General features: G+C 44.4%; 1 protein-coding gene across 2 annotated transcripts; it reads left to right on the forward strand.

Annotated features, from left to right (window-relative positions):
* The first annotated feature begins 240 nt into the window (after positions 1-240).
* Positions 241-20,840, forward strand: JMJD6 (Bifunctional arginine demethylase and lysyl-hydroxylase PSR). Of its 2 annotated transcripts, XM_089548939.1 has the most exons (9): positions 241-468; positions 2,624-2,838; positions 4,433-4,585; positions 11,014-11,210; positions 13,100-13,247; positions 14,392-14,580; positions 15,842-16,014; positions 17,695-17,806; positions 20,267-20,840. In XM_089548939.1, exons 1-9 carry the CDS (start codon positions 375-377, stop codon positions 20,282-20,284), a joined length of 1,299 nt encoding a protein of 432 aa, XP_089405065.1. In that variant the 5' UTR covers positions 241-374; the 3' UTR covers positions 20,285-20,840. The 2 variants fall into 2 exon arrangements, with proteins under 2 accessions (XP_089405065.1, XP_089405074.1); XM_089548948.1 differs by lacking the exon at positions 17,695-17,806.
* Positions 20,841-22,311: the final 1,471 nt, after the last annotated feature.

Genomic DNA, 22,311 nt, shown 5'->3' on the forward strand with positions numbered 1-22,311 from the left:
GGGCACGATGGTGGCGCCGCTATATTTCTTGTGTGGCAGAAAGATGAACTATTGAAATTATTTTATACTTTTCTGCACTATAATGAACAAATAATTTAATAAAAACTATGTATTTAAGGTAATTTATTGTAGTGTGTTTTTATTTGAGATTTTTATATAATGTACAGCAATAAATATTTTTTTTTTAGCATTTTGCAGATTTCGGCCACCAGAGGTCTAAAAATCAAAGAAGCCTCTGCTACCTCTGCAACAACGAAAGTGACATTTACCTTGCGCGCTTACCCACCGCCGTTGTTTTGTAAAATTTGCGGCGGTCGGTAATGCGTTAAGGGAGAGAAAAAACTGTCCTCAGATGCTGCCGGACTGTCCGAGCCATGGATAACGAGGCGAACGAAGCCGACGACGCCTTAAGGCTGGAGCGAAGGGCCGTCAAGCGCATCATCGACGCCAAGCTCAAGGCGAGGCCAGGTGCGGTGGTCACGCAGTTGCTTGAAAAGCTCGATCTATTGCAAGAATTCGTGAGGAATTTGCTCGAAACGCTGACCGATACGAGCTCCAGTAACGTCCTGCCCTTTTTTTATGTGTATTCTGCTGTGCTCCTCTTCGAGCGTCACATTTTCCACTGTGATCGGCGGACTCGCGTGGTCAAGTAACGATGTCTTACAGCGTCGTTACTCGCCACCGGCTCAGTGTACCGATCACCAAGTTTTCGTGGGAATTGCTGTTCTAGCAGTATTCATCTTCTAATTTTTAAGTGCCTTTTTTTTTTCTGGTCTTATGCGCAGTTCTTTGTTCCCAAGCGTGAGGGCAACAGGGGTCGAATCCCGATTGCCCTCGCCTTGATGCAAGCAGTGGTGATCAATCGGCTTCAACCTAATCAGTCATGGCCCACGTGAAAATTTAGGGTTGGTCATGAAAATTTCGTGTATCTGTTCTCAGTTTTCCGCTTCTAAATTACGATAAGTTTAGAGCACGAGAATCGCCGTTGCAGTAAGAAGTCCGGTACTCGATATAAACCTCAGCTCAATTGCGAAACGAGGTCCCGACGAGCAATTGCTCTTCTCGTTTCGCGTTCTCTAAATGTTCGATTGCGTAAGCAGTTTAAGAGGAAGCGCTTCGGTGTAATCAATCGCAAAGAAGAAAGGGGTAAATCTGCATAGCTATCTCAGTAAAGGGATCAAATGTATTAAGTTCGTCGCTGGCGCTTAAAGTACGCACGTTAGAGAAGTCGCGAGAACGGGCAGTGCCAATTTTATTAACTTCGTGCGGTCAGAAGGAGGAATACTGGCATGCATGAAATAAGTTTACCAGTGTCTGCCCGCTCGTACGAATCGCAGCGAATTGCTAGCTCGGGTAAACGGCGCCTGGCTTTCCAGAAACAGCCGTGCCGTGCCCTCCTCGTACCTTGACCTTAACCCGCATATTTCTGCGCTCTCGTTCCTGTCTCTCTGTACAGCCCGCACGTTGTGGTTCAAACGCGGACCCAACAATGGTAGGTATGGCCCACCGTTTGCTGGGTGGAGGAATTTCATCAATCACGGAGCAAACCGAGCCAGGTGGCGGGCGCTAGCACGCTCATGCGCTGCGCGATGTCGCTGTGTTGTTGACCCTCGAACTATAATGCATTGTAGTCTTTAAATCATTGTAGTGCATAGGCTTGGATAGGTAGATCACGAGCTAGACAGACTCAAATTTGGTGACATGTACCCTCTATTGCTCATGCCGTTCTGTGCTGAGTTATCTGAAATGCCTATAAAATAGAGAATAGGTGCCCATTATTAGGGACTGGCAGAGTTTCAAGCCCAGCTTTATGGGCTGTTATGAACTTCACGCCAGCGCACAGCTGTTTCCTGTTGGGGTACTTATGGGTTTTTCTTTCTTTTTTTTTTAATGCATTTCTAATTTGGTTCTCTTGTAGCATGTGGCAGTAAAAGAATGTCATGTTTGTTTCGTTCTGTGTCGACGCTGTTGCATTATAGCACAGAACGTGCAAGAGACTGGTCCTGTAAGTAAAGGTGCACTACTAGGTGAAACCAAAGAAAGTTAAGCCACACTTCCTCTTTCACTGTGTGTTGCCTCGGGATTTGGGCAATATTTTTGCCTTTTATTTTTCGGCTTCTGAGTAGCTCCAAATTAGTGTATGCTTTTAAATCTTGCCTTAGACTGCAAAATTACATATGGTTCCCATTGGTATGTATTCCTCATGGCCGTGCGCGCATGGAGTTTTGTTAAGCAAGTATGCCTTTCGCTTATCTCTTTGAATAAAAGAGTGGAGCATTCACATTATTTGAAGTCTCTATGCAGATTGAGGTATTTGGAGGACAACACAGCAAGGAGTGGTTTTGATGACTCACAACTGAATTTTCTTATGCAGAAGAACGCCTCATTAATTGATGTTGGGAATGTTTCTAACGATGTATGCTGTTTCTTTATTAGCACTTTCACAGTCTGCCCTTGGGTTTGTATTTTACAATGACCTCTTTCAGCTACTATACCAGGTTGCCAGCAAAAACAGAACTATGCTGAACTTTGCCTTATAGACCAAGTAGTGTTCCACAATTCACAGGCCACTGTCTACAGCACCCTTAATAATGTTATCATCGTTGTCATTTGACCTTTTCAGAGCTCTTTGAGCAGGAGGGCGATGGCTGGAGCAAGCTGGGCTATGCGAGCAGCTTCAACATGGACCCGAGCTCGTTGCCAGATAACGTCGAGCGCATCCACGTCAGTCGCGTGTCGCCCGACGAGTTCATCGAGAAGTATGAAAAGCTATACAAGCCTGTCGTCATCCAGGGAGCCACAGACAGCTGGAAGGCCCAGTACAAGTGGAACCTGCCTGTAAGTTGGTCACTTCTCACATGCCAGAACACTGTCAAGGTTTACGGGAGCTTCTTGACACCTTCAAAGCGCTTGCATCAAGAACGAGCTGCAACACATGACATTGTGTCATGAAGCAGGGATATGTTCAATAGAAAACTCCACTATATATTGAAGTGTACTACTGCTACTGAGAGCTTGCATGGTTTGAAGTTGGTTGCATGCTAGTGGCATCTGGTGGTCAGAAGGGACATCAATCTAGCATTTTGCGTCATGTCTGTTGTGGTGCTAGTGTTTTATTTCAAGGCATTTAAATGACGTTCATAGTCACCGCCACGGCTCAGTGGTTACAGCGCTCGGCTGCTGACCCGAAAGACGCGGGTTCGATCCCAGCCGCGGTGGTTGAATTTCGATGGAGGCGAAATTCTAGAGGACTGTGTGCTGTGCGATGTCAGTGCATGTTAAAGGACCCCAGGTGGTCGAAATTTCTGGATCCCTTCACTACGGCGTCCTTCGTAACCTGAGTAACTTTGGGACGTTAACCCCCACAAACAGGCACGTGTTAGCATCGCTTACTGCACTTAGTTATATCTAATGCTGTCATCGCATAGCGGGGTGCCATGCAGGAAGCTTTCGTTTTTCGCCACCAGGGGTCATCAGCTTATGTTCCTCCACTGCCAAGTTTTACTTTGATCAACATAACCTGGTCATGTGTGGCCTGGTCACATGTGCATGCCGTGCACATTTTGCTGCATGTGCCTAAGCCAGTGCGAAAGCTAATTATATGCTGCTACTGTTTCACGACTAAGCTGGTTGGAGCTTCTCAGTTCCAATGTTCACGACTAAACTGGTTAGAGCTTCACAGTTCCAATGTTCACAGCCTTGCGTTTTCATTGTCTTCTTGCTCTTCTGTTGTCCTGGGAAGTTGGAAGAATTAGAAAGAAAGTAAAGCAAAGAAATGTTGTTATTTATATATTGCCCTCAGTTGGTGCGGACACATACTTTTCTAATTCTGTCTGATGTCTAAATGAGTGTCCGAGGGACTGCTTTGCATAAACGAGGAAGATTGATGCTAAAAAGATGAGTGCAGAGTCATGCTTAGTGACAAGGTATTGAGCGCCAAACAATCGTTAGAAAAAGAAAAGAGACCCCATCTCAGCCCTGTAGCAGGGCTGAAACAGAGTCCTTTTCTTTTAAGGATTGGTCGGCGTCGATACTTTGCCACCACAGATATTCCCAACTAGACAAGTTTCCGTCAAACCCTGGATTTCATGGTCGTGCATATGGCTGAACAAGGAAATGTCTTCTTTTTTTTGCAACATTGTGCACCTGTCCAGCTTCCTACATGCTTGCTTAATCTAAGCTAGTGCTACGCTGATGTCTTATTATAACGTGCTTTCAGGCTGAAATATACGCAATATATGCGATTCGTTGGCAGAAATTTTACGCATGCTTTTAGAGAAGCATATTGGGCTACGGAGTTTCATGACGTCATAAGTACCAAGATTGAGGCTTGTATGTTTTGTGCCGGTTCAGAAGTCTAGCAAAGTGGGGTCAGGTGTGGGCTAATCTATGTTCTGATGCTAATCTACGTGCCTTCGCTTCTGCTTCGCAGAGGTTGGCTAGGAAGTACCGCAATCAGAAGTTCAAGTGTGGCGAGGACAATGATGGCTACAGCGTCAAGCTGAAGATGAAGTACTTCGTCTACTACATGGAGAATAACAGGGACGACAGCCCTTTGTACATTTTCGACAGCAGCTTTGGTGAAGTGAGTAACCTCTGGCCGATACTTTTCTGCGCGTTTTGTGTGCTTCTTGTGTCGACTTTATTTATTTATTTATTTATTTATTTATTTACCCTAAAGACCCAGAAGAGGGCATTACATAGGGGGGGAATGATTAAAAGAAAGCACACATAACAAATCAACTCATAACAAATGATGGTAAATATACAGAAGGCAGAGTTTGGGTAACATTTGGTTAAGTGCAGTATAACACATTGAAACCGCAAAATTCAACACGTTCAAACAAGTGAGTAATAATTAGGGCAAAATAAGTAACTAAAAATACAATGGCACACAAAAGAGGCTCCGGAGCTGTTCAGCACACAAGAAATGGCAAAGCAAAAAAAGGACCGCCAAAAAGTCACGGACACGGTAAATCATCTAGCACTCTATGACGCATTTTCTGTGTTCAAAAATGTTAGTAAAGCTGTTTGAAACGATGATAATTCAGTATGGCCGACAATGCTGGATGGCAATGAGTTCCATTCATTAATTGACAAAACTAGCGGTGACTTCTGATATTTTAGTGTGCGTGCGAAAATCGGACGTACCTTATGCGCATGATCCAGGCGAGCTGAACAATGAGGTGCAGGAAAGATATGATTTCGGGAGAACGGCGTTTCGCTATAGTATAAGGTGTGAAATAATGACAACCGGGCGAACTTTCTACGTGTAGCAAGAGGTTGAAGATTGATGGCTTGCTTCATTGCTGATACGCTTTGGTGACGTGAGTAGGATGACAGTATGAATCTGACGGCTTTATTTTGTACTGCTTCTAGAGCATTTGTAAGAATCGCGTGGGAGGGGTTCCATATAACAGAAGCGTATTCAACAGACGACCTGATAAGCGTTGTATAAGCGCTGTGCCGTGTTTCAGCGTTCGCAAGGGGTAGACGGCGTTTCAAGAGACCAATTTTTTTAAAGGCTTTATTAGTTATGTATTCAATGTGAGCATCCCAGGTTAAGTTCTGACTGAAAAACACTCCCAGATATTTTATACACGACACGGAGTCAATTCCACTATTATTTAACCGGTAATTATTCTGTGATGTTTCTGCTACGCTAGAGAATCTTACATGCTTAGTTTTGCTGACATTGATATCCATCTGCCACGTTGAACACCATTCAGTTAGTTCTGTTAGATCTGATTGGAGAGCTAGTGCATCAGTCGGGGTGGTTATCTGCCTGTATATTACGCAGTCATCTGCGAAAAGCCGTATTGATGAAGTAATATTAGAGGCTATGTCGTTTATATAAATTAGAAAAAGTAATGGCCCTAATACTGAGCCCTGCGGGACACCGGATAATACGCGAGTGGGTTTAGAAATGAGGTTCTCAATTTTGACCGACTGGTAACGATCGGTAAGGAATTGCTCGATCCATGTAGTTGTTTTGTCGTCGAGCTGTAAATTTCGGGTCTTCAGTAGTAGGCGTTTGTGGGCAACACGGTCAAAAGCTTTTGTAAAGTCAATGAAAATGGCGTCTGTGAGATGAGACATGTGTACGGATTGATGAAGGTCAGTCACAAGCTCAAAGAGTTGTGACTGGCATGATCGGTTTTGCCGGAATCCGTGCTGGTTCTCGAGAAGTAAGTTATTTAGGTTCAGATGGTTCATGATGTGGGAAAAGAAGATATGCTCTAGTAGTTTGCAGCAGATGCAAGTAAGTGAGATAGGCCTGAAGTTGTTTGGATCGGTGTTACTTCCTGATTTGTGTACGGGAATGATGTGTGCTTGTTTCCAGTCGTCCGGGAGCTGTCCTGTATCCAGAGATTGTTGAAATATCAGCGCGAGCAAACCAGATGATTCGTGACATGTTAGTTTCAGAATCTTTGTACTGATCCCATCGGGTCCTGGGGCCTTTTTTAGTTCTAGCTTGTCGATTGCGCGGGCGACGCCATTTGTTGTGATAGTAATAGGTGCAAATTGAAACCTTATGTATGCTGGAGAAATGGGCGGTAAATTATCAGTGGGGAGTTCTTTTGTGATCCTTGCTAGAGAGGAACTCAAGCAGGAATACAATTTTTTGTTTCAGTTATCAGAAGGTTTCTTAAATTGGGGCTGTCAATGTAATGAGAAGAATTCTGTCCGGAAACATGAGATGTTGATAATGTCATGAATTTGACTAGTTTGAAAAGGTGCCAGCCCACCGGGCATGCCAGCCTATCATGATGGGTACAATCGATCGTTCATGCTTTGCATTTCATTGTGAGTAGCTTATAAAATCAAGTGCCTTTATTTTAGCAGGGATAGCTCAAACAAGTTAAGCCATGAGGCATTGATTGTGCTGCTCAATGCAGCAACATGAAGCTCGTTTCTGCTACTTTAAAGAACTATAGACAACAAATTTTTGCTTGCGTGTTTTGTTCTTTCAAATGATGCATTAAATGTTAACACACATGATGCATTAAATGTTAACACACATTGATCACAGCATGGTGTTTGCTGACGACTGCGAATTAGTTTATAATTAAATTTCTTCTCTCATGCTGTTTCTGTTTTGTTTTCTGAATGATGGCTGTGATGTGTAGTTCATTACTTAGGTCACATGGGGCATGAAAAAACCTGCAACATAAGCACTGATAAGTAGTTTCGATTTCCTATAACACTTAACCAGCTTGCTTCAAGAGCTGGAATGATAGCAAATGAGGTATCAGCAGTTATATCGCAGATTGATGCTGAGCTCTTAAAAATCTAGTGTCATCCGTTCCTGTACTTTTTGCAGCTGACGTGTACTGCTACTTATGCGTGTTTGGATAATTGTGCTTTTGGTTGCAGGGCACAGGAAAACGTAACAGGATCACGGTAGGCTTGTGTGAAATATTGAAAGAGTACCATAATTTAACATAACTTAATTTAATAATTTTAAATATGAGCTCCCTAACTGTTTGTGTGGCTTAAAGAAAATGGAACTTTTGTGCCAGCTGTAACGCATTGCGCGACTTACCTGCATGCAACTATAGTAAGTACGACAGAACCTTGGCACAGTATGAATAATGCAGTTGTGAATAGGCATTGTGATCTGAAACATATGTTGGCAGAACTTACAGTAATGTTTTCTCTTTTTTTTCTTGTTTTTCTTTGTTCTTGTCTAGGGTTAACATGTGCGCTGTAAAATGTGTGCCGTAAAGGTTGAAATTGAGCAGTTTGTTGCTTGCTCAGTTCTGCTTGCAGTTGCATTCTGTGCAGTTGTAAGTATTGTAATTTTTAAACACAAAATTACTGTCAGGCTCGCTTACGATAGTTTAACGAATGGGAAGGTATTGCTACCAGCATGTGTGAATCGGGACACCCAGTACTCTATTTCATGTTAATGCACTAGCGCAAACAAGCCACTGTATTAACATTTACTTAACATTATTGCATTTACAGCAGAGCGAAAAGGACGTATATCTTCCGAAAAGTAATGTCTTGAAGTTTGCATTGTGAGAAGTTTTTTCGCGATTGTATGTCTTCAGTGTACTAATCACACCCTCTGTCAGGCGTGAATCAATCCTGAACACATCTTTGAACAGAAAGCAATCTTTAGCATTCAGCCATAGTGAGCGATCATCGCTATTCACGTTAAAACCTTGTTAATGCGATACCCATTAATTCTGACTCTAGACGGACTCCTAGCCATGTAACGCCTATGTAAATCTGTAGCTTTGGAAGCTCGTTTGTTTGGACGTCTTGGGCCTGGCATCGTTAATTCGGCCATGCTCCCAATGTGGCGCCATATCGAGGTACGACCTACACGAAAAGCAATCGTCCAGATATCTTCCAGCGGCCCTCTGACGTGCTCACAATGGCAGACATGTTAAACATGTTATTGGCTCCCATGGACAGGCCGACAACCGCATAGTTTTGTTTTTGGGCTTCACCACCAGCTTGTGGCAGTGGTGGTTATCAACTGCACATATCAGCCAGTAGAGCCCATAAACTACACACCGTTTAGAACGACGACTGACATGTCCCTTGTCCTTTGTTTCGAAGGTGTCGTACCATTCCGACTCGAATGCACGCTTAACTCACTTCCATGCGCATGGCATTTCCGTTCTTCCAGCGTGCCGAAACTCTGTACCTGTCACGTTCTGTCCTTAGTTTGTGCGGTTAAGCCTCCTGACGTGCAATGCCACATGCGAATAAGCTCCAGCGCTACCGCATTGCATGCTGAAAGAAGCCTCAAAGACCTTTGCAGTTATGAGGCACTCCTGCTTCCGACACTCCTGATAGTGTGCACGAATTGAAGCATTTATTTGATGGAACTGCGAAAAATTGTTGTCACGGAGTTTTCGTCTGAAAAGGAGGTGACAATTACCCGAGTTTTCGCAAACAAATTTGGGGGGGGGGGGGGGGTTGATAATTAGACGCTTGGACAAATTGGACATTTTTTTCACTCCCTTGAAGTTCGAACCAGCAAGGTTTTAAAGAACCTTGCATTGTGAACACTAACTGATTATGCATTTATACGGCATTACTTGCCTGTGTAATAATGCATAATAACAGTGGTATTGGAATGCACCTTTTACTTTGTCAAGTGCATCGCTGACTGCAATTGCTGGATTATAGCGCAACCTCCCAAGCATTGTCGCATGTTAGCATTAGAGTGTGGTATACAAGAGCATATTGCGGTCTCTTCACTTTCGTAGCACCTCCTTTTACAAGAGAGTATTCACGAGTAATAGTGCATGAGTGTTTGAATGCTTTTTGTACTCTGCAGCTTGATTCGTAAGTCTTCTTTCACCATACACTAATATGAAGCTATAATTGGACTCCGTTTGAGTCATGCGCTGTGCTTGTGTTGTTATTCATTTGCTGGTTTTGCAACGGTTCGGCATGTGTGCAACACTGCACTACTTTTAATGCAATGCAATAGCATGAAAAATGTGTGTGTGTGTGTGTGTGCGTGCGTGCGGTGAATTGACCCCACTTCCGGTAAAGGCATCAACAGCTTCTAATGCTATGGATTTGACTGCCGTGAAAAGAGAAGCAAAATTTTTATGTGCTGAAAAATGTAAAGTTTATCGTGGAGAGGCAATCCAGGAACTGAAGAAACTTATTCAAAATTAGCATGGTTGTGATTTCTTCCAGCTGGTATTATAAGCCCATCTGTCTGACCATAAGCACACCGCTTTGTGACCTTTTGTTGGACTTAATCCAACACAGTTGCAAAGAAAAAGAGCTGGTAGACCTTTCTGTAATGAAGATGCGGTCACAGTTGGGGCGAGAAATACATTGTAATGGATAGTGGTTAGGACTAAACAACAGCAGTAGGACAGTCCCAACTTTTTCAACTTTCACAACGTTTAGTATCAGTACCGTTACTTTTGGCCTTGAGTGAATGAACTATGACCATAGTACAGTTAGATATAGTTTGATGTCCAGCGAAAAAGAAATTATCTAGAGCATTTTGCGGAAAAGATTGGCCTGACAAAGACACTCACTGAAGTGTGGTTCAATAAAGTCATAGTATGATTTGAATGGTGTCTTCTCACTTCTTGCAGTAATTATGCTTAAATATAGGTCTTGCTGTTCACATCTAAAGAAAAGACAAAATTATGAATGGCAGGAGGCACTTTTATTATAAATACAATGCATTAATTCGCTCTTGGATAAGGCATTTGTGGAGGTTATGGTAACTATGAATGTGATAAGAAATACATGTGCGATATATAGAAGGTGGCAGTTCGCGCTTTGAAAATAAAAATCTTGAACACGTCAGAATGAAGGAGTATGCATTCTTCCAGAGGCATGATGGGATCTCTCTTATTCCGAGAGTGTCTGCCGTAACAAGTTGCATAATTAATCATCTGATGTAAGCTACGTATCAGCTTCACCCAACCTGCTACAACATATCTGGAAAGAACTTGGTGAAACAACTTTCTCATTGTCGCCTTAACTGTTGTGTTTATTTTGAGCAGTCTGGCTTCTTTGTAACCCAATGCGTGCATCCGCATCAAATGATGGTATCATGTAGCATTATAATTGAGCTTGTTGTACGGCTCATTACCTAATTTGTAAGAAGTGCAAAATTTCTCTCCGCCGTCATGCTTTGGCAGGGACACAACTCCAACACACATGGCATCCATGCCGACAGCCTTTATTCTTCTGTCCCGTCTGTCCTTTCCCTTGCCGTCCTGCGCCTAGCGCCCTCCTGTGTTAATTCTCGCAGTTACAACGTACACTAGCGCCCTCTTGTGGCACTCCCTACAACTAGGTCTGTCGTAGCAGATGTCTTTTCCTCCAAACTCTCGTAGCAGTGCAGTCTGCCTTTTTGTGTGCAAATTGTCAGTTTGTAACCTGGGCTGGAAACGGTTCATGAATTGCCCTGAAAAATTCCTTGGCCCAATGACGAAGCCATGTGGATGCAAGGGTCAGCCAGAAGATTTCCCGTAACGGTGGAAGTAACCGTCCTTTCGTTGTGTATTGCAGCACTCACGGAGGGCCAAGCTGCTCGAGGACTACCAAGTGCCTGCCTACTTCACTGACGACCTGTTCCAGTACGCCGGCGAGGAGAAAAGGCCCCCGTACCGCTGGTTCGTCATGGGTTCCGCCCGGTCCGGTACCGGCATCCACATAGATCCCCTGGGGACCAGCGCCTGGAACGCCCTGGTGCACGGCCACAAAAGGTACCAGCTTGTGCTCGAACTTGATGGAAATCAAGTACCACTGTTTTTTTTTGTTGTCACAGTGGCTCAGTGGTTATGGCGCTCTGCTGCTGACCCAAAAGACACAGAGGTTGAATTTCGATGGAGGCAAAATTCTAGAGGCCGGTGTACTGTGCGATGTGAGCGCACGTTAAAGAACCCCAGGTGGTTGAAATCTCCGGAGCCCCTCACTATACGGCATCCCTGATAGCCTGAGTCGCTTTGGGACGTTAAACCCCATAAACCATAAACTTTTTTGTTTTTTATCAGTGCTTCGTTGATTCTGTGATGTGTCATATGCAGTGAGCTTCTGTTGAACTGGAAGACCTTTTCCTCTGGGAAGCTTCAGTTGGTCGAAATAATGCATCCCTTGTAGTAAACGGGTAGTCCATTCTCTAGGGGCGGGCAGCATCTGTTACCATGAGTAGATTTTATGAGATGTGGAAGTCCCGTGAACAAGGAATTTTGAGGAAAAAAAAACAATAGATCTCATTTAGTATTCTTTTCAGCAAAGAAATTTTATAAATACATTGTACTAATAAGACCACTGTAAGCATTTGCGTCTGCTACTATATATCATGCACTTTTCAGATTTGTGTTTAAAAGTAAACATACCTTTTTTGTGTGGACAGACTTTTCCTTAATGACAGAACAGTTTTGAATTGCAGTTTTCCTCTCTCTGAAACCTTGTTTTTTTAAAAAGCTGCTCCTTAGGGTGGCCACCTTCGTCTGCAATGCCCTTTGAGGCAAAGGCCTTAACTCAAATGCCTTTGGGGTGTCTGTCACTGCCTGTGCAGTTGGCAGCAAAAGTTTATGGGGTGTGTGTGCACACAGGAAGAATATTGTAGCACTGCCTCACGACCCAGTCGGCCAGTGTTGATGTAGTCTGATAGAAAGGGGTTTGACTTCTTGGTTTAAACTGAGAAAAAAAGAAAAGAAACAATAAAACTATGTCAGATTCAGCTTTGGAAATTCGGTCTCATCTGAAAAAGGTCAATATCCATGACGTGCTCACTGCGGTTGGGTGGCTGTTTGATAGGAGAAAACTCGCACTATAACAGATTGGAATCAGATGACTATTCCTCTCGTTTCAACGGTTCAGCGGCAGTTCCATTGCTGCTGTCAACACTCAGACCACAAGATGCTTGGTTCTCTCACTGAACCCACTGCTACAGCCCAACGATAACAGGACAACCTGCCCTTTGGCAGTAGACATCCACTTGAGTTTTTGTCGGACGGTTCCATCATTTAACTTCCGTTACTTTCGGATACACTCAGTAGTGCTAACATTTTCTTTTACTAGCACTGCTCTCATTGTTACTATTTCTTCATTAATTACTTTTAAATCGAATGCTCGGCCTGGGCTGACCAAAAGGGAAAGATAAACTAAGAGTGACTTTCGACTGCACAACGATGCTGCATTGTATAATTTAGAAAAACAGGCAGTTCATGTATCAAAGATTATAGTCACTGAGAAAAAAAAAATGGAAAGTGTGTTTTGAAATAAACACGGAAAGAAATCTGCTGAATTCTCAAAAGTAAACAACCAAAAAGTCTAACCCCTACTGTTAGAGCACACATGTCGTCTCATACTTGTTGATATGTTAGGTTATTTGCTTGTGTGATGGCGCCAAAATAAATTTTCTTTTCATACACCGGTTTCTCGTCGCTTTTACTGCCAACTGTACACACGGCCTACTCTTCTCAGCTTCACGATGGCCTTGTGTTACACCACCGTACTGTCTTGCTTTGCCCTCTTTTGTGGCCTGGTATTTCATTCGCTTTTTAGTACTAGTCCGCTGAGGTTGGTTGCGTGGCGTAATTTGCGTGATGACTTTCCCGCTTCAATTGCCTTCCTTCGGCCTGGCCAGGTGGTGCCTCTTCCCGACTCACACGCCAAAGGAGATGCTGAAATTGCGGCCGGAAGACGGGGGCAAGCAGGGCGACGAGGCCATCACGTGGTTCCGACTAGTCTACCCCAGGACACAGCAGCCAGGGTGGCCCGAGGAGTGCAAGCCGGTGAGTGCTAGCCACAGCCCGGTTGGAGCGCGTGTTCGAAATGCGGGTTTGATGTCCAGTCACAGTAGCCACATTCCTTTGGAGGGGAAATGTGTAAATTCTGCCGCGAGCCAAGATTTTAGCGCTTGCTAAGAAGGTCAGCTTTGGAGCGTAGAAATATGATAACCTAAATGATGCTTCACTGTTCTCGAGCACAAAATTAACTGTGGTTTAGCTGCTGTTGAACCTGGCTCTAGAGTGAAGGCTCTGAAGTTTAAACTCTGCTAACTAATCTGTCTAATTAGCGTTACTTAATTAGGCTAGATTTCCTCTTTTAAGTGATGTATTACACTTGGGAATTTTTATATTTACTGCTAATCATGCTCGTTACTATGTTATGACATCATCACGGGTAACCACACTAACTACTAGTACACGCCTATGCACTATCTTAGTCTAGCAGTCCAGCGGAGCTACACTGCAGCAAAGCGTGGAGCTCGTCACAGCGACCACCTCTGTATAGATGCAGATCCGTTAGCTAGGGACGCCGTTACTAACTACCTGCTACTCCGCTTAAGGCTTCAGCAACATGGAGCAAAACTTTGGTTGAGACTAGTGTAGTAAAGTTTTCACTCTAAAATCCTTGTTCGCTTGTTCCAACCAGGATGTTTTGGCTCTTTGTATAAGTACAATCCTGTTGAAAAGTTCCCGGGCCATATAAAGTTTGCTTGTCGATCCCGCAGTGCGGCTTGTATAGCATCCATGACATTCCGAATTGGTAGAAGGTGAGAAGAGCCTTTCTCACCACTCCGTTCGAGCTTTGGGAGTACCAGGGGTGTGGCTAGAGCTTCACTGCATAGTTCAAAGGCAAAGCTGGGGAGCTTAGGATTGTTTGTTTTGTGTGTAAGTACTGCTAGCCTCAGTAAAAGTACCTTAGGCAGGATTGGGTGTGCATAAAAAATAAAAGCAATAAATTAAAAAAAGAAAAAAAAAGACGAGGTTATCAAGTAGTGTTAGTGACAAGCTGATGTGTGCGGCACTAGCCACCAGTGACAAGCAAAAAAGAAAGCAACAAAACCTTATGTGCAACTGATATGCACGGCGTTTTCACGTGAGGTTGTTGGAAACCAATGAACCAGAAGATCTTTCCTCCCCTCCTTTGCAGCTGGAGTTGGTGCAGAAGCCCGGTGAGGTGGTGTTTGTGCCGGGCGGCTGGTGGCATGTGGTGCTCAACCTGGACCACACCATCGCGGTGACGCAGAACTTCTGCAGCCGCACCAACTTCCCCATTGTGTGGCACAAGACAGTGCGCGGGAGACCCAAGCTGTCGCGCAAGTGGTACGAGGCCCTCAAGGTGAGATGCTGTCAAGCTGGGGTGTAGCTGGTAGTCGAACTGACACACCAGTTTTGGCTTCACTTTCCATCAACTTGCACTGCTGTCGCGCCAGTACTTACGGTCTTGTTTTAAGAGTGTTAGCTCTTACTCATTGCGTTTTGAGGTTTCGTGGGGTCTGCTACCACCCTGAGATCACAGCGCCATCTGTGGCAGCAACTACAAAACAGCACATCTCGCATTGAGACTTGTAGCGCCATCTACAATAGCATTGTAGAAACAACCACCTGCCACGTGCTTTTATCTCATTCATATCAGTTCTAGTAAACCAAACAGCTAACGCTCGTTACTTCGTCTTCCAGGCGGTGGCAACCTTTCTTTTACTCATTTACGACCAATCTCAATGGAGATTCTTTGTCTTTACATGACTGATTTCAATTGTGATCTAGCGCAGTCGTCCGTGCTTGATACCTAGCTGGGTGCCAAAGTGTGATCAAGGTTTTCGATCCAGACCAAAGACCTGCCCCTGCTGCTCTCTTGCCCAAGAAATGTTCCTTGAAAGTTGCACGGCAATGTTTTGATCGAAAACGTCTCTGCTCTTACTTCATTGCAAACTCAGTTGTTTGCTGCAGCTTACATAACGGGTGCATGCAGCGCTACCTGATATGTAGGAGAACAACTCATTCCTGGTTGAAAGGGATCTGTGCTCTCAATTGCAGAAAATGGAATTTGGATGGCGAGTTTTTCTGTTGGAACTTTTAAAATCTGGGCACAGCGTTTATGATCTGCAGTCAACTCGTTAATTTGTCCCTCAAAGGAATGGAATACTGAATCAGGTTAATCGGTGGGTTGCATTTTGAAAAAGTCTTAAAATCGGTTCGTATTCACTACTGCAAATTTTATGAATGAGTCCGCATTTGTGAGCTGGTGTTCGTGCTTACAGTGTATACATGAAACGTCTAGCTTGTCAATAGGACAGAAGAGCACTGCAAGACTAACACCGATGTAAAGGTGCAGACAGACTCCAGAGACATATTCCTGCGATACCAATAACACGTCTCTCGCACTTTGCCCTAGGTCGCGGATTCAATCTCAGCTGAGGCGGCCATATTTTCATGGAAGCGAAGTACAAGAACACCCGTTTGCTGTGGGATGTCAGCGCACGTTAGTGAACCCCTTGTGGTCTAAATTAATGCGGAGCCGTCTATTATGGAGTCCCTCTAAGCGATATGTCTCTTCAGAATGTTAACCCCCCCCCCATTTTAAATCTTCTCATCCCTAGGAGCACAGGCCCGAGCTGGCTGCCATTGCCGACAAAATAGACGTCTCCCGAGATTCTGGAGTGGCTTCGGATAGTTCGTCGGGCTCCAGTTCATCGTCATCCGAGTCCTCCTGCTGTTCGAGCTCAGATGAAGACTCTGGCAAAGGAAGCCTCAACGGCTACAAACGCAAAAGGTGTGGGTCTGTCTGGTTTTTTGCTGTTGGTATTGTTGCACAAGTATTGCATGCGCAGGTGCTGAAGCGAAGTTTTCACGAAATGAAGTGAACTTTCGTGAAAACTAAGCCTACCTTCTCTCAGTGTTTGTAGAGTCACCTGTAGAAACAGTCTGCAATGGGTGATGTCATAGTGGTGGCCTGTATGGCGGAAACTTTATGTGTTAAACTTTCAAATTCTCTACGTAATGTAGCCACAGAAGCTGATATAGCAGAACAGCAGCATCAGATGTCATGAGAAGCAGAGTTCCTTTCTTTGTGCATTTAAGATGACAGTTCATTGTCCTCTACAAGATTAATGCTCATGTTTACTTTCATTGATAAGATAGCGTAGCTATGCATCTTTTTATATCAGAGTAGCAGCTTCATAGTGGAATTGCTGGAAAAGGGAGATCAGTGCAAATCAAGATAAGAATATGGATCTGGTGCTCACTATTAAGCTTGTGCCCAGCTTCCAATTCTTTTATTTCTTGGCTTTTCGTCATGAAGATTCGCCACCCTGCCTCTCTTTTTGTACGCTAACTCACTTCAGTGCCTTAGACCACACTAGTTGCACAGCGATTTGTAAGCATGTTTTTTATTTGTACTGTCATAAGTGGTGCCCATATCAAAGGTTTGAGCTGATTTGAACCATGTTAAGGCTGGTAGCAGGATTGCAGCAGTGCCGTGTGAAGCATTTATAGGATAGCTTGTTGGCTAGATGTTCGCAATAAAGTAGGAATGCTTACTACTTCTAAATTTCTTTGTTTGTTTGGACAACAAACTGTTATACTTTCCTTGGGAACACATAGTAGAGTCTCAATGGTAAAAATCTTGCGGGGTCCCAAAAAATATTCACATCACCCTAAATTTGCATCATCACATAACTATAAAGCCCGCATGCTGAAGCACGAGAAATTCTGTTAGTAAGCAAGTCTCTTCACGGTTGATGGAATATATTTATGACCACGTGACACTGCTCACTGTACACAGCGTGTACTGCGCAACTGGCGATTGCAGTGTCAGCGTTCTGTAGACCACGCTGGAGTGCTCGTGGCGCGCATTTGCGCGGCTGAATCGCGAACCCGCCATGATCGTACCGTCCTTAGTGGCGCAGGAGAATGTTCGTAACATACGAATTTCTGCACATTGTTGACAGTGCACTTCAGTCAGGGAATTTTACATACTCATATCTTCCTTGGATCGAATCATTCAGAATCTACTGTAGCCATAAATTTTCGTTCGTCTTTTTTTTCTGAGGGCTAAAGGTGATGATGTAAGGATTTGTTGCTTCTCTCAGATCGAATGCACCACATTGCCACACCCATTCTTTTCTTTGTTTAAAATTCCTCTAGATATCTTTTTACCACTTCTTCAAAAGACTTTCGTAGCTCCTTATCCCAGTTGCAACATTGTGCGAAAGCTTCATTAGATGATGGAACGAGAGGCTGACAATAAAGTCCTTTCTGTATTTTTTTAGAGCAGTCTTTGAGGGTTACAGGTGAGAGTTAAGTCAGTCATTTTGCCAGAAAGCTAGGCCTAGTTTGCGCAGCAACCCGAAGTGGTGACCGCTGACTTAGCGGCGTGTTGGCTTGCGCCGCCAACCATGGTCTCACCGCCTACTCGTCTGTCTCTCTCGCCCTGCGCTCTGTTCTGGCCCAGCCTGCCACTCGTGGTCGTTCACTGGCACTGGTCACTCGCTGGGCTCATCTGGAGGGGCCTGGTTATCTATTGGAAACTCGTGTTTGTAATTCCGTGGCAAACTTACGACAAGGTACGCAACGTGTTGCCGCTCGCCTGAGTGCCTGTGCGCACAAGCACTGCGGAGGTACGCTTTGCTGACGTTGCTTCAGCTACGCTGATCAGAATAAGGGGTCCTCAATTTTTTTTGCCTCGAGGAGCTGGCTTTTGAGAGGAGCTGAGAAACCCCGCATGCCTTGGCGTTCATCATTTGCTGCCTGTCGTGCTTGCGAAAGAGAGCGTGCAGGTGCAAAGCCCTTAAAGGTGCACTGAAGAGGAATCTGAACTTGTATTTCTGCCACGGGAACTCGATCTACACGTTCCGAGCTTTCTTAGAAACCGCGATTTATTGCCCTGTGTGGCCGATTTCCGTAATTAAATCGAATTAACGTCCGGCTCCCGCCTTTTTTTTTTTTAATTCTCCCTCGTACGGTGGGCGGAGTCGGCCAACCCGTGGAGTGCCTTTCACCCAGTCCCGTGGCAGCTTGCCGCTCAGCCATCGGCGGAGTAATATGTAGTAGTCCGTAGTAGCAAATAGTCCGCGCGTATTTTTAATTCTGCGGGTTTGTTTTGCGGCTATATTATCTGCGAATGAAACTATTTATTCATGGAAACCTAAACAACAAAATAAAGCGAAAGCAAAGCCTCCACGGAGCTGGCTGAAAGGCACTCCACGCGTTGGTCGACTCCGCCCACCGTACGAGGGAGAATTCAAAAAGAAAGGCGGGAGCCGGACGTTAATTCGATTTAATTACGGAAATCGGCCACACAGGGCAATAAGCCGCAGTTTTTAAGAATGCTAGGAACGTGTAGATCAAGCTCCCGCGGCAAAAAGACAAGTTCAGAATCCTCTTCAGTGCACCTTTAAGAAACAAATGACCGAAATCAATAACAATTATTACTGTGCAGTGAAACAATCTGCTATGAGCAGTTATAGTATAGTCAGTCTAGGTGAGAGCTGAGGTATCTACGGATTTAGGCGCTCAAGGAACCCTGAAAGCACTCCAAGGAACACAAGGGTTCCACAGATCCCAGTTTGAGAGCTGCTGGAGCTGACAGTTGCTTTAGGAATGCTATTAGCTGCATTTAGGCAGCACCGAATTAACGAATTGCTGGAGGCCATGTAGGTGCCCATGCTTTCCAACTGCCGGCGCTGATTGGAGTGTGTTTCAAATTTGGTACCGTTCCCGTGCCTTGTTTTGTAAGCCTTGATGATGTCTCTGAAAGTTTAACACTACTGTTGTGTCAGGCTAGGAAGGTCGTGAGTTCAAAACTGTCTTGCCACTGTTTATGTCCTGTGTGGCCGTGTCGGTGAACCTGTGGGAATGGCTTCCTGTCATCGTCGTGCAAGTTGATGTGTTGAGCACGTCGTTTGCCTTGCTTCTGCGCTGCGCTTTTATTTGTTTTGTTTTTTTCCTGGGAGAGCAGGTAACACAGGGGGAAATTGCATGTAGCACCAAAACCACTTAGGATGCTTAGAATACTGTTCAGTTTTGGTCTTTTTCTTGGCAGTAGACCCTAACTGTTTGTTAGAATTAGATGGAGTTGCTAATAAGTGAGTTTCCTAAAGGGCGATAAACTTTGCACAAATCTCATTTTTACCCAATACCTAGTGATACACTACTATTATGACTTAAAATACAAATGGCACATTGCTGTGGGCTTATTTCATTTATGATCTATTGGATTGGTTATATTTATGCCTGACTATTCAGCTGAAATGCAATCATTGTACAAGCGACCTGTGCCGAATTCTTGTAACTTGTAACTCGGGTAGCTTGTAACTCAGTAATTCCTGTAACCTGTAGCTCGGTGCTACAGTAATGTAGCGCTATATTTTACGCTCTGGATCATGAGAGCGAAATAACTAGAATAAGAATGGAGTGGAGCGCATATGGCAGGTTCTCTGAGATTTTGAATGGCAGTTTACCAATATCCCTCAAGAGAAAAGTATACAACAGCTGTATCTTACCGGCACTCACCTATGGGGCAGAAGCGTGGAGGCTAACGAAGAGGGTTCAGCTTAAGTTAAGGACAATGCAGCGAGCTATGGAAAGAATAATGATAGGTGTATCGTTAAGAGATCGGAAGCGGGCGGAGTGGGTGAGGGAACAAACGTTGGTTAATGACATCCTAGTCGAAATCACGATGAAGAAATTGGCTTGGGCCGGGCACGTAATGCGAAGGCAAGATAACCGCTGGTCCTTAAGGGTGACGGAGTGGATTCCAAAAGAAGGCAAGCGTAGCAGGGGGTGGCAGAAAGTTAGGTGGGGGGATGAGATTAAGAAGTTTGCGGGGATACGGTGGCCGCAACTGGCGAAGGACAGGGTTAATTGGAGAGACATGGGAGAGGCCTTTGCCCTGCAGTGGGCGTAGTCAGGCTGATGATGATGATGATGTGGATATTTTATGCAGTTGTGCAAGTGTGCAAGTTGCTTCGATGTTGACAAATGTTCTCAGAGCCGTGGTCTTTTTTTTTTCCCCCCACTTGCAGAAAGCGCTCCTCCAGTAGAGAAGACCACAGGGATCACAAGCGGAGCTGCAGCAGGTGTTGAGGAAGCCTTCCCCTAGACTGGTGCTGCAACTGTGCATGTCATGCCAAAAAGAAGAGAGAGAGGAGAAAGAAAGAAAGAATGCCATTGCTACGTCAGCTTGTTGTGGGCTTGACAGCAGCTAAGCCGTTGCTGCCAAGAAACATCTGTTTGTTGTTGGGACTGCAGACCTCCCTCGCCCCACCTTTCATATTCTTGACGACCGGTTTCATCAAAAGAAAGTGGTGGACGGCACGTGTGGTTGCCAGTGGATCTCGAGTCACGATTGTCACTGTCTTTTTCTTTTTCGCATCCCGTCACTGCTGCCACTTAGTCAAGAGCGTCGAGTGTGCGGTTCGGGGATTAATATTATTATTGTTCGAAAAAATGTTTTTTCACCCCTTTCGACACCTTTCATTATTTATGGCGCTCTCGGGCCATTTCATGATCCTTTCTTTTTTTTACTCATGCTGCCATTTCAAGAAAAGTTTTCTTGTGTCATTGTTCAGATGTAATAAAAGAGGTTCGAATTATTTATTTGTGCGTCTTGCCTTGTGAACTTCAACAGCAAGCCGTGCAAGGATTGGACGGGAGCTCTGGATATGGTAGTAAACACACCGAGCCTTTAAAATTGCCGTGTCAAGGAAAGGCAAGTTTAATAGTTTAAAACTTTACTCACAACAGCGAATACTCACAAATTGATATCCAATGCATTTCTTTAGATTGATGGGCGCCTGCTTACGTTGTTCATGAAAGCGTCGTATGCGATGTCTGCTAATAACTATCTGAACACATTTCACCTTCCCTCAACATCCACTCTCTCCAGCAGCCTACTGGTTATCTGTGCCATGTTTCCTCGTGTGCCCTTCTTTCTTGTATGCTTTGTATAATCCATGTTCCTTCCTTTCTATTTCTTAACATTACATGTACCATTTTTATTTACACTGCCCGCTTTGCTTTTCTCGGCATCATTCTTAGCCTTTTTGTTAGACTTGCAGCTTCAACACCATAGGCGAGTCCTGGCAGGATGCAACTGTTGTGCCTTATTCTTTTAAGGGATATTAGTAAGCTGCAGTTCATTAATTGAGCGGGCCTGTCAAATGAACTTCAGCCTAATCCTGTTTGCATGGGAATTTTTTTCTCATGGTCTATATGTTCTGTCACAGCTTGACCTAAAAATCTGCACGCGCTTCATACTTGCAACGGCTTTTGCTTTCAAGCAAACTGTTGCTCCATTACAAACTGTCAGACGTTCAGTTTTAGGCCTACCGTCACACTTTGCCCTGGCCATTCCCTCAATAATTCACTGTTATTCACCCCGAGATGCTTAGTAGGATGTCTGTGATGTGGAGGTTGGGATGTATTCTCAGTTTAGAGCTGTGAGTACTAAATTAATGGTAACTAGTTTTGAAGCACAATTACGAGCTTGCTGCATGTTCCAGTCATACGCTGGGTCGCCTACGTAGTGCCTGCAACACGAGGCAATGGCTTACAGAAGGGAGACTAACACATCCGACAAAAAATACATTTTAAGAAAAGGGATCTGACCTCTGTTTTAAAGTTGGCCTGTTTGTCTATAGTTGCGCACTCTATGGTAGGTTCACCTCGAAGTAGATACCGGCCGTGAGCGATTACTGTAGCGTGAAATCGATATTGTGTTTAGGAACGAAAGCACCAGACGTACCGATTTTTAGTGTGGTCCTTGTTAGTGGCTATTTATTAATAAAAATAAAAATGGAAAAGATGTTGCTAGTCGCGGCATTTGCCATCTAAACCTGAGCTGCGGCTAGTGGGAATAAAAGGACAGGGAGAGGGAAAGAAAAGGGAGCGATAGAAGAAATATATACTATGTACATATACAGGATACTGAAATGCAAATACATGTGAGGGGGTGTGCCGCCGATGGTTGTCAAGAATTTTTAATCGTCATGTTTCTTAAGGAACCTTTTACGCAAGAGAAATTCAACTTAGGCATAAATACTCTCTAGTATGGTAGTTACCAAAAGCA

The sequence above is a fragment of the Amblyomma mixtum genome, chromosome 1, assembly GCF_055824585.1.
Source record: "Amblyomma mixtum isolate Tamu chromosome 1, ASM5582458v1, whole genome shotgun sequence".
NCBI lineage: Eukaryota > Metazoa > Arthropoda > Arachnida > Ixodida > Ixodidae > Amblyomma > Amblyomma mixtum.